A 12031-nucleotide genomic window follows, 5' to 3' on the forward strand; every position below is an offset into this window, starting at 1 on the left:
CCACATAAGCTCGTCAAAAGTAGTGCACTATCACAGGCATAGGGTGTAATTTGAGACATGGGGGTGGTCAGGACCAGGGCTGAAATACAGAGGGTTGACAACCTCTCTCTCTCCTGTTGATTGGGTTATAATTGTTGGGAGGGACAGGAGGGTTGAGTGAAGTGATGGATAGAATGGAGGAGAGGAAAGTTAAGTGGGCGAAGTAATGAGTAACATTCGTCCAGTGTACGTACGCAGAGACATACACATACAACGCATGACCTTCCAGGGTCATTAAATGTCACGACGGTTACAGTGGTTGCGTGTTGACTTCGCTGGGACACACATCCCAAACAAAACAAATAAGTGATTTATAAAAAAAATTAAAAATTGAAACAAAAAAAAGATAAAACACGTCGAAACATTTCTCCCTCAATCTGAGGAGTTATCTCCCCCCAACACCAATACACTCTGACGAGAGTGAATGTGTGTGAGTGCAGAGGGGCGTCACATACCTTTAAGGTACAAAAGAAAAATGCCAAATAAGAAGATGACAAAACTGACAGAAAACCAAAAGCTGCTTGTTTAGTCATTATATAGACACAGAGTGTGAGTGAGCTCTCTGGCTTGACTTTACCGTGAAGACTGAAGAAGAAAACACAAAAATAGCTATATTTGTTGTTGTTTTCCAATCCATCAATTACTACTGTATTTTATGTGAAGGTGTGTAATGTCAGGTGCAAAAAGGACATTTCTTACAAGGCTTCTTCATGTAAACATTTCAAGGACAACATAGAATTTCTCAGGCACAAAATCATCATCTTGCTCCTTCCTGAACTTCAGCATTGTGGGACGTAGCCTAACATTGGGGTTCAGGATTTTTTGTATAGAGGTCAATGAGAGAGGGTGTCGAATTTGGTCAACAAAAAATGTAATTGGTAATTTGCTACATGAGGCTTATTTGATCAAATAGAAGTTTTGCAATGGTTAGGTTGTTACAAATGCACTGATATAAGTGGATACACGTGGCATTAATATCTGAGTTGTACCTGTTGTCATAGAGATACTGTATATAGAGGACTCATCGTGGATATAACTCGTTTTAAAGTGGCCATTGGGGCTTCCACCACTTTAAAGTAGCCAACTCGGTGGGGATTCCTATGAGTTGTTAGCAATCGACCAATGAAGAAGAAAATGTACTACTTTAAAATGGAAATAGCCTCAATGGCGCTGCCCATGCTGTCACAGACGCTATGATGGCACAGATACAGAGAAGAGTCGTCCATCTATCTCTATAGCTTGTTATTCATACACGTATCTGCCCTCTCATTGGCTAAAATTGTCCTACCTGATCTCGCCACCTCCCACCTGCCTTCCATCTTAGAGGACATGTATTTCCATTGTTAGAGCAGTCAATCGACTATTTTGTCAATATAATAGACAATTTTTGCATCCTCTCCCCACTCACACCCAACAGGATATGATGTCACAAAGATCATGACCACTGGCTGTGCTACAGTAAACATAATACTGTAACCATAGAAATACTATCTAGATTATATTTCTATGGCTGTAACTAACTCAGAGCTGGTTGAACTGGACTGACAAAGAGAGAGAAGGAGAAAATAAACAACAAACGTAATCCCTGGGGGGAAAGGATGGGAGGATGCGAGAGATGGAGAAATGGAACGATAAGAGTGATGGGCACGTCTGCCTGTCAGTCTGTCTAACATTCTAGAATGCTGTTGACGGCTGCCTCTAGAACCGAGTCTGTGTCGGGCGGGGTGGGAGGCAGGGGTAGGGGGACCTGGGGGTGAGAGGACAGGTGAGACAGGTGCTGAGTCTGTTCCGTCCCTGTCGACACTGCCGCTGTGGCCGTAGCAGCCACGTTTCCTCGGTGATAGTTTCTGTTGTTGTTGCTGCTACAAGCAGCTTTGTTTCCATAGTTGCTATGTTGAGTCCTCTTCAGGTCAATGATACTCTTATAAGAGTCTATTCCTCCTCCCCCACTACCTCCCCCCGGGTCTCCATAGCCTGACTGGGGATCTGTCCTGTAAGGGGGGACTGTGGTCACCCCCCTCACTGAATGTCTATGGCCATGGCTGGACGAGGGGGAGGAGAGAGGGTCCAAGGGGAGGCAGGGGGGAGAGAGGGGAGACGTCTTCACCGCACAACAGAAATCTTCCAAGAAGCCATCTATGGAGGGAGAGAGAGAAAGAGACATGATGAAAAATAATGGTCCACACCTTTTGAATGATCCACATTCCTGCCATGTCCCTCCTCCTCACCTGGGTCAACCAGTATCATACGTTTGTCCTGTGTCAGGTTCTGGCGTTCCTCTTGGTTAAAGGTCCTGTCAATCATCACCATCTCTGAGGAGGGACTGGAGCGCTGCAGGAAAAGAGGGACTTAGCAACATCCTTACAATTTTGAAGATAAACAAGTATTTGTGTGTATGTGCATATGTCTGTGTGTGTGTGTGTGTGTGTGTGTGTGTGTGTGTGTGTGTGTGTGTGTGTGTTCTCACCTCAGCCTCCACCATCAGCAGTCGTCTGTATTTGTTGATCATAACCTGGGTTCTCTTCAACACCTGAGTCGCTATCGTCTCAAACTCATCATCCACTGGTACAGACAGAACACAGCGTCACACACACAGCGTCACACACACAGCGTCACACACACACACACACACACACACACCCACACACACACACACACACACGGTGTAGGGGAGGTTTCTGACCTTGAGAAAATGCTTCTTTGTTGGGCGGAGCACCGTGGAACATGTGGTAGGGGAGGAGTCTGTGCAGTGCGTCATCCAATGAGGTGAAGCGGGTGATGTCAGGTGACAGAACCCCTGAACGATCCATCGTCAACTGATGTAGCATCCTGTAGACATACACATTGTACACTTGTCACATACAATCAGTATATATGCATATGTGGATATATACACACACACACACATGTATACCACTGGAGGCTGCTGAGGGGAGGACGGCTCATAGTAATGGCTGGAATGGAGTGAATGGAACGGTATCAAACGTATGGTTTTCATGTGTTTGATATTATTCCATTCCAGCCATTACTACGAACTGTCCTCCCCTCAGCAGCCTCCACTGATTTATACGCACCAACATACACTACTTACATTGCTCCTCTGGTGAGCTGCTGAGGGGCCGGCCTCTTCTGAGCGCTGACCTACAAGAGACACGTCATTTTCATCATCACGCACACAAACTAACACACAAACACACACGTGTGCAACATGTAGACTACCTGTGTGTTTAGCAGGGAGTCTTGGCTCATGGAGGTCATTGTTTTCACAGCTAGGAGACAAAAAAGGAAACAGGAGTCAGGAGAGGGGTTTTTATATGTCTGTAACTACACACAGACACACACACACTCATATACAAACACAAACCTTTGTTTCCAAGGAGGTTGACAAGCTGTGTCTGAGCCTGTGACAGGAAGTGGAAAAGAAAACAACAAAATATATTATGGAAACGAATACAAAGAGGGTAATATTTGAGAGAAAAAGAGAGAGAGAGCGAGAGTTGTAGTTAGTACCTGTGAGTATTCCTCGTCCTGTGTGGCAGTACCAGTACCAGAGAGAGACATGGGGGAGAGGGAGCTGCTGTTCTGAGTCACTACGAGGCGCTGCACTGGGCTGCACGACACCTGACCCCGAACCCCTGCGGTCGCTGTGCCAACCAGTGTCAGACACCCTTGATTTGATGCCGACTGGATGGGGGCAGGGCTAGTACCAGGAAAAGTCTGCCATTTTTGGGTCATGGCTCCTCCTACTCCCACCTGACTGCCTCCCACCTGGATCAGCTGACCACCCGCCGTCGCCGTGAAGTTCTGCCCGGTGACAAGCTGCACTGTGTTCTGATTGGCTACCATGGTTGATTGGGATGGATCTGAGGAGCCATTGTGGTGGACCAGGTACTGCCCTGGGGCCAGATTGGCCTGGACTTGTTGTCCCTGGTTCTGCTGCCCCAGTGGAGAGTGGACCAGGATGGAGCCGTTAGCTGTGTAGTGTCCCTGGGCTGCAGTGTTAACCATGGTGGTGGTTGTGGTCTGGAGTCCCAGGCTGTAGACTGTCTGAGCCCCAGCTTGAAGGGGTTTGGGCTGGATAGGTCTGACCAGGGCCTGGGTGCCCCCTGGTCCTCTCTGGATGATGATGTTCTGCAGGGGGATGTTTTTAAAGGGCAAGCCCACCTGGTTCACCTGGCCCGCTTGGGAGGCGGCGGCGAACACCTGCCCCCCTGCTGCTACTCCCCCCATTACCCCCCCAATCTCCCCACCCTGCCGGAGAAGGATCTGTTGGACCCCTCCACCTCCAAAGGACCCCAACACCTGGATGTGACCCCCTGCCTGGCCGTTGGGCAGCTGGGACACCTGGGATACGCCCTGGAGGAACTGACCACTGGGAAACGCTGCTGTCGCCGTGGTGACCCCGCCGCTGTACCCCCCCGAGACCAGCTGGGTGGGGAATGGGGAGGGGGCCGGAGGGGGAGGTGGTTGGGAGTCTAGCATGGCCTCCTGTTCCAGAGTCTGTTCGGTGATGTCTGCCTCCATGAGAGACTTCTGCAGGATGTCAAAGTGCTGGTCCTCTCCTCCTCCAAGATCCATTCCTCCTGGAGAGGCTCCTCCCCCCAGCTCATCCTCGATGAACGATAGGCTGCTGGAAAGCTGGAGGCCAGCCCCCGCTGAATCCTCAAACTCGCCATCTTTGAGGCCGGAGTTAGAGCCAGCCTGAGAGAGAGAAAAAATGAAAACACTTTATAACTATAATTGATACTCAAGGTACTCAAAGTGCTTTACATAATAGTGGGAAGTTCACCTTATCCACCATCAGTGTCTAGCACCCACCTGGGTGATGCACGCCGACCATTTTTGTGCCAGAACACTCAGCACACATCAGCTGTCAGGTGGCGAGGTGAGGAGTGATATATGCAAATTAGGAGGATGATTAGGTGGCCACGATGGAATGGGGCCAGGTTGGGAATTTATCCATTACACCAGGGTTAACACCCCTACTCTTATGATAAGTGCCATGGGATTTTTATGACCACAGAAAGTCAGGACACCCGTTTAATGTCCCATTGGAAAGACTGCACAATAGGCAGGGCAAAGTTCCCAACACTGCCCTGGGATCTCCCTAGACCAGAGGGAACAGTACCCCGTATTGGCCCTCCAACACCACTCCAGCAGCATCTGGTCTCCCATCCAGGGACCGACCAGGACTGACGCTGCTTAGCTTTAGAGGCAATCCAGCAGCGGGATGCAAGGTGGTATGCTGCTGGCAACTATGCAGGCTCCGTCAGTATATAAACCCACTGGCAGCAGGTAAGTAAAGGTTTACTACGACTCACAGTGTTACTAGTGAAGAAGGTTCCAGCAGAGCCGTACGCTGCGTTCGTCACATCATCCTCCTCAATCTGAAGGGGAAAACACACTGTCACTTCACCTGTATCACAAAACAGTCTGCTAACTTTATTAAATATTATGTTAGTTGAAATGGGCATGGATGAACTAGTAGACCAGAGGGGGGAAACACTCACAGACTTGTTGGTGGAGCCGTGGAGGTAGTCATTCAATGCCTGCACATCTCTGAAGGAGAGAGGGAGGGAGCTGGAGTCAGAGACAATATGAATTATTTTTTTTAATGCAATTTAGTTAACATTTGAAGCCCCTGGGCAACATACTTCTCTGTTCCACCTGCCATTATGAATGTCTTAGTGTTATATATGTGTTATAGACTATGTTTGTGATTTAATTGTCAGATAGATTTACCCTATAATATCCAGAAGACGGCGATCGTCCTCATCATCCATGACACCTGGGAGCGGAGAGGTGAAAGCAAAGAGGGACGAGGTGAGAGGAGGGGTGGATGAGAGCAGAGATGATGATGTGAGAAAAATTATGTGTAATTGAAGGAAGGATAAGTGGAAAATATTCTATTAGGCTTTTAACTGTATACATTCTGTAACTATGCTAAAAAGCTCAAATGCAATATAAGAGTTTTTATTCAAACCCCTGTTACTACTCTAGATTGCGGCAACAATTCTTATGAATGCTTATGAGCACTAAAGAGCAATGCAGAAACATTGACAGTGGGCCAATACAGAGGAAGTGGTGTGTGGTGACAGTTGGTGATGACGCAATAAAACACTCACAGCTTTCTGACAGCCAGCATGGAATCATTAATTAACCACCCTTTATTTTCTGTGCTGGAGTGGAAGGGAGCAGGGTGAGAGAGACAGATGGGAGAGATACAGGAAAGAGAGAGCGAGGTTAAGAGAACAGTATGTACAGTATTGCCCCTATCCCTCCACCTAGTATCCAGATTCCCTGAGAGTAATAATATGTCATTTTAGCAGACGCTCTTATCCAAAGCGATTTACAGTCGTGTGCATACAACCCACTATTCTGGCGTTGCAAGCACCATGCTCTACAGCAGACCGCGAGTGACGCTCCCGAACCCTACCCTTCTCCTGTCACCTCCCATAGAATGAAGATGGCCATCGGTGTAAATTACTCCACACTGTTCAATTTCAAGGTTGTCTGGGAGTTGAACGTTTAGAAAGCATTTAAATGTGTTCTATAGCCAACATTCCACAGAACTAACTCCTATGATGTTGACCTTGTATCATGGCGGAAGGGGGCCATAGAACAGTGAATAGCAATAGTATCATACTATTCTCAAGGGCGAACCTGTTATTTGGTTAATTCAGAGCTGCAATGCCAAGGTTAAACAAGGTGGGGCTTTGAAAAATGGATTGCCAGTGTAGGGGGCCTAATATACTGTGATGTGTCCCAATTATATACTTTTTTTAAAAAACGTATTTGTATCATTCATTCGACGTCATGTCAAATTACAAAACTGATACATTGTGTCAAGTCAGTGATGTAGCCTCTTACTCCCGTATCAGTCTGTGTAAAAATGTAACAAGTCTGAAACAAAATGGCGACTCCGCCACCATCTTTATTTGAGAAACAAAAGCCTGATGAGACTCAAAGCAATGCGACAAAGTCTCAGCTACAATTGAGTAGTTCAATGTAGGGAATTACACGACTATGGTCAATCAGAAAATTTAACTGGCCGTTTTGAAATTGTGAAACTAGTTGTATTTTTCAATAGTTGGGCTGCTAGCTTGTTTTTTTGTCCTTAACAAGACATATGGCATACGCAGATAAGCGTGGCACTTTATATGCAGCTTTCCACCCCCCAAAAAGGAAACAAAACAATACATTTTACTTAACAAATTAAACCGATACACGGGCTCTTGGATGGTCCCTTCAAGTCTTGTTAACGATAACGTTAGTTGAAAAATAATCTGATGGCGTCGTTGGCTACGCGACTAGCTAACCTTAGCTAGTTTTACAATGTCCCTCTGCCCATTTCATTGGGGTTATTTTATGCCATAGCGGCGAGCTAGCACCACTAAACATCGAATTTATACGTGTAAAATAACGTTAAGTGTCCAAATTCACACGCAGTGTCAAAAAACCCTGTCAGTTGGCTTTGAAATATCAAAGATTTGACTTGATAAATTTGACCGAATGTGGGAAAACAAGCAGCTAGCTAAAACGTTGTCAGCTAGCTGGCCAATAAATGCAAAATAAACAAAATATAGCATTTCCTCTCCCCCCTACAACTCGCCCAGTGGTCGGAGTAGGCGTATAAGAAGAGATAGCTAAACCAGCTCATCCGAAGAATAGTCGAAACATTTTGCTCCAATTGAATTTCGACATCGCAATAACACCCTCCCAAATCTTAGCATTGTGCTGAATCGAACCGCTAGCTAACGACAGTCGTGGCACAGCGCTCAATCTTTGGCATCGTTAAGAAAGCCAGTTAATGTACAGCTTGCTGTTTTTATGTCCAAAAATAGACTGAATCGACAGACAATGAATCGCATTCGAGCACAAAAAGCCTGTCCTTCCAGCCTCTAGCTGACGTGCTCGTTCTCTGTTGGGGTAGACTAAGGCTACCACTTGTCTACTACAGTATTTAGTTCATCTGCCAGCATGCAAAACGTCACATTTCTCTCGATTTGCTGAACAGACGTATTTCAATCGCGGAGTCTTCAATCAAGCAGCTCCTGGGGCTACTTATTTGACCGAGGATTTGTTTTACTGGTAAACATCGGCCTGTTCTAGGTTAGCTCCGTTGTCGCCTATTTAGAATCGTCGGACAGAATTCGTTGACACGGCTAACGGACTAAACAGCGTCGAGACATAAATATTTATTTCAATTAGCATAACATAAAGACGACTGAAAGAAGGCAAACCCTTACTCCTGTCTCACTCTTCTTGAAACCCAATATCTCCATTTGGCAACTTTTAATTTGCTCCCCCTCCTCCTCCCTCCCTCCTTTCCCACTCATATATTTTTCTCACTGTCCCTGTTCTGTCTCAGATATATTTCTCTCCACTCTCACTCTATTCCCCCCCAGAAGGGAGGAAGGAGGTTGTGTGTGTTTTTTCCTTGAAATTTTATCACAAAATTATAATACACTCAAAGGGAAACTCACCGTCATGAAAAAGCAGTGCCTTGTCAACGGGGTTTCCTCGCCATCACAGCACGGGTAGTCGGGGTAGTGCCGCTCCAGCAGAAGGCAGCAACATCAGAGCATTCTACAGATAGCATTGCAATATTCCATAGTACTCACATAGTACAACCAAATAGTTACTAAACTATAAATAATGAAAAACTATGTTCTACCATTCATTATATATATATATATTTTACTTAACAGATACTTAAATTCTCCCATATGAATAGGAAATTGTTTTACTGTACACTTGGCTATTATGAACGGTAGGGGGCCACTAATAGATGCCACACCTTGATGTGGCTGCTTAAGTAATTGAGGAGGATCGACTGCACATTGTGACTACAAAGAGATCATCAAACGAGGGCGTTATCCCACTCATATACCCTCCAGGGGCATATAGGAGGGCGGTAACAGCTTTAATAAGTAATCCTATTCATAGGGCTGCTCTGTACACCATGTTTCAATCAGAGATTGGGGTCAACTACATATACTGCAATTCAATCTATTGTGATGTGAATTCATGTAGGCCTATTTTATTCCATACAATATAGACCCATTTCATATTATTGCATCAAACAGTTACAGCTGTCTCCTTTGGAAGAGTAGTTATTCCTCCCTGCATAATAATAAAACGTTACTGTATATGAAAGTGAGGTGTGTGTGTGACATTGAGGAATCAATACACTCTTCTACATCTACTGTGAAGGTGGCCCCTGATATACTCTTTTACTATTCTGAGATTCGTTTTATATTCGCCTAGATTTAAAACCCAGGAATCCTTCCATTTGTTTTCGCAGTAGGGCACGATAGAACATGGGAATCATTATAGATGGATATTTGTTATGGGTTGCAGAAACAATCGTGTATGAACTTCTGTGGTCTGGCTGACACCAACTCTCGTGGGCACTGAGGACCTTTGGATCGCGCGTCAACCAGTCCAGGTCAGAGTGGGGGGAACGTAGTAAACGTCGTTCCATAATCCACCAATTAAGTGACAGTATCGGCAAGCGAGTGGGGAGGGATTTATCCAATGAGAAGGCCGTTTGTTACGAAGCGACATTATCTCTTCCGCATTTGCCGATACAAACAACATGAACGAGAATATGGATGTGGAGAGTGGTATTTGTCAGGGAAACGGGGACTCTGGTCCTAGTGAGTTCGGCGTGAAGATCCCCGAGAGGATGCTGAAACGGGAACAGGATAGGCTCGAGGACGTGGAGAGAAAGAAAGAGGTGAAAAAGAGCCAGTCTGTCACGGAGGAGAAGAGTGGGTTCTTCACCGCGACGTTCGGCAGCGAAAGGGCGGCTATCGAGAAGTTACTGGCTGGTTGCTCGGGGGCTACTGACCGTGTCCTGGCCACCAAAACCTTGGAGGAGGTGACTACTAAAACACAACAGCTCCAGAAGTTTCTAAACGACAGCATGGTGTTTTTACCGCAGTACGAACTGAGACAGGCACAGGTGGCGCTCCAGAAACTACAGAGCTCTCTTGCCGAGAAGAGAGATGAGATTCTCCCCAAGAAGAAGTTCGCCTTTAGGTCGCGTGCAGCAAATACACCCAAAGTAGATCCACCTGTCGCGGACCCAGCGACACCTGTAACGCCTAAGGATTCTGGCCGAACTAAAGTGGACGGAGCCATAAGCCCCCCAGAGCAGTGCGGCTTCTCCCACTTTGAGTCCCAGGTAAAAGGCCCTAACAAAACAAGATTCATTAAATCATTTCTTATGAGAATGCTTGTCTCTAGTCAATTGTGCTGTATAATCTACTCTTTGAAGGTATGTAGTTTAAATGTCTGATGACCACTGTTTTGTTTTTGGCAGGTGCTGACCAAGACAGGGGAGGAGATCAAACAACAGGATGTTCTCCTGACCCACCTGACCAATTGCAAGGTCAGACTCCTGGGCTCCCCCAGCACCATCCACATCAAACACGTCCAGAACTGTGAGATCTTCTCTGGGCCGGTCTCCAGCTCTGTATTCGTTGACCACTGCACCGGCAGCACCCTCTCCTTCCCCTGCCAGCAGCTACGAACTCACCACACTACTGACACACAGGTCTATCTGCACGTCACTAGCCGCGCCATCATAGAAGACTGTCAAGGGGTGTGCTTCGCCCCCTTTGCCTGGTCCTACCCGGGTCTGGACCAGGACTTTAAGGTGTCTGGTCTGGACCGGGAGAGGAACAACTGGAACCAGGTGGATGATTTTAACTGGCTGGCCATAGGGACCCAATCACCTAACTGGTGTGTCATCCCAGAAGCTGAGAGAAGAACTGAATGGGACTCCTAGAGACATAAATAAAGAGCCTGTCAATCAAACAAATGAATACTGTTTTCTTATTTTCTAGAATTTATGTAGTTGACTTCGCAACAACAACAACAATCACTCAGTCCTGATGGAGACAAAGCCTTATGTGACTAATGCTGATGGGTTGTTTCATAATGTCCTGACAGGGGGGTGTGTGTGTGTGTGTGTGTGTGTGTGTGTGTGTGTGGTGTGGTGGTGTGTGTGTGTGTGTGCGCGCGCGCACGCATTGCTGCTTTCTCACTACCCTACTCTGAGCAGTACAATTAGAACATTAACCACAGGTAATGTCACTAACACAGTTTGTTACACGTTCATTTAATCAGAAAGGACCACCTTAGTCCTTTAAAAATATAATAGCCACACCTTAATGTTTACAAAACACATGTATTTCACTGTTCTCTCATCTATGGAAGTGGTCTTGGTGAGTGTTAGTAAAGATGTAAATAAAGGGTTTGGTTGACAAACCAATAAATCTGTCAGTTTGTCTTTAATGGTACATTAAATATTTTACTGAAACAGTTTGGGGTGGTTTTCCTGGATGCATATTAAGCCTAGTTCTGGACTAAAAAGCAAGTTCAATAGGGATTCTCCATTGAAAGGTTTTTTTAGTCTAGGACCGGGCCTAATCTGTGTATGGAAAACCACCCCTAACTGTTTTCTTTTCCACATCCTGTCCCCACTTTTCCCATGAGAAAGCTGACATCTATTAGAGGTTATTATCATAGTGCAGCAGTGACAGTGCTGATCTCTGCCCTCAGCTACTCTAACACCAGTATGCTCCTCTGGTTTCTCTTAAGTTCTGCCAACTTCTGAAGATGTCATATCAGGTCTGCTGGCCTGTTGTGTGTCCCTGTGCAGCTCCCATGTGCACCTGCCATCATGTAGTTGATTGAATGCTCATATAACCACACAAATCTCCCTTCTCTTATATAGTGTACACATCACAATCCTAGCTTTGCTGTGCAATGAAGAGGACCCCTTTAGAAGTTAGTTGTTGGTCCACCAAACTGCCAGCAGCATTACACAGTTCATTCAGTCCAGACACAAACACCTACATAGTTAAATCTGCCTGCTTCCTTACTACAGCGGGGTATATTACAATGCAGGATCGATGAGTTAGCCAGCTAACTTGCCTTATCATTCTGAAATAAGGTTTTCTTTTTTAGAAATATAAGC

At 45.9% G+C, this 12031-nt stretch overlaps 2 protein-coding genes across 7 annotated transcripts; one reads left to right on the top strand and one right to left on the bottom strand.

Moving 5' to 3' along the window:
* Positions 1 to 539: 539 nt before the first annotated feature.
* On the bottom strand, positions 540 to 8700 carry LOC106578909 (BRD4-interacting chromatin-remodeling complex-associated protein-like). Of its 6 annotated transcripts, none has more exons than XM_014158154.3 (13): positions 8526 to 8700; positions 6165 to 6213; positions 5782 to 5827; positions 5550 to 5619; positions 5361 to 5426; positions 3550 to 4740; positions 3404 to 3440; positions 3259 to 3308; positions 3131 to 3180; positions 2723 to 2868; positions 2507 to 2601; positions 2268 to 2370; positions 540 to 2175 (listed from the first exon to the last, which is right to left on the bottom strand). In XM_014158154.3, the coding sequence occupies exons 2-13, from the start codon at positions 6190 to 6192 to the stop codon at positions 1706 to 1708; spliced, it is 2352 nt and encodes a 783-aa protein (XP_014013629.3). In that variant the 5' UTR covers positions 6193 to 6213; positions 8526 to 8700; the 3' UTR covers positions 540 to 1705. The 6 variants fall into 6 exon arrangements, with proteins under 6 accessions (XP_014013629.3, XP_014013627.3, XP_014013633.3 ...); XM_014158152.3 differs by having other exon boundaries at positions 6165 to 6218; XM_014158158.3 differs by having other exon boundaries at positions 5550 to 5598; positions 8526 to 8698.
* An 826-nt stretch (positions 8701 to 9526) lies between these two features.
* On the top strand, positions 9527 to 11327 carry LOC106578912 (tubulin-specific chaperone C). Its single transcript, XM_014158165.3, has 2 exons — positions 9527 to 10231; positions 10370 to 11327. The coding sequence occupies exons 1-2, from the start codon at positions 9641 to 9643 to the stop codon at positions 10835 to 10837; spliced, it is 1059 nt and encodes a 352-aa protein (XP_014013640.2). The 5' UTR covers positions 9527 to 9640; the 3' UTR covers positions 10838 to 11327.
* The last annotated feature ends 704 nt before the right edge of the window (positions 11328 to 12031 follow it).

Source organism: Salmo salar, chromosome 19, assembly GCF_965601325.2.
Source record: "Salmo salar chromosome 19, fSalSal1, whole genome shotgun sequence".
Lineage (NCBI taxonomy): Eukaryota > Metazoa > Chordata > Actinopteri > Salmoniformes > Salmonidae > Salmo > Salmo salar.

Excerpts from the sequence above, each read along its gene's own strand:
- LOC106578912 (XM_014158165.3), top strand. The coding sequence starts at position 9,641 with ATGAACGAGAATATGGATGTGGAGAGTGGTATTTGTCAGGGAAACGGG. Across the intron at positions 10,232-10,369 it reads TCTCCCACTTTGAGTCCCAG|GTGCTGACCAAGACAGGGGA; the intron begins GTAAAAGGCCCT and ends TGTTTTTGGCAG.
- LOC106578909 (XM_014158154.3), bottom strand. The coding sequence starts at position 6,192 with ATGATTCCATGCTGGCTGTCAGAAAGCT. Across the intron at positions 3,309-3,403 it reads CAACCTCCTTGGAAACAAAG|CTGTGAAAACAATGACCTCC; the intron begins GTTTGTGTTTGT and ends TTTGTCTCCTAG. Across the intron at positions 3,181-3,258 it reads ACTCCCTGCTAAACACACAG|GTCAGCGCTCAGAAGAGGCC; the intron begins GTAGTCTACATG and ends TGTCTCTTGTAG.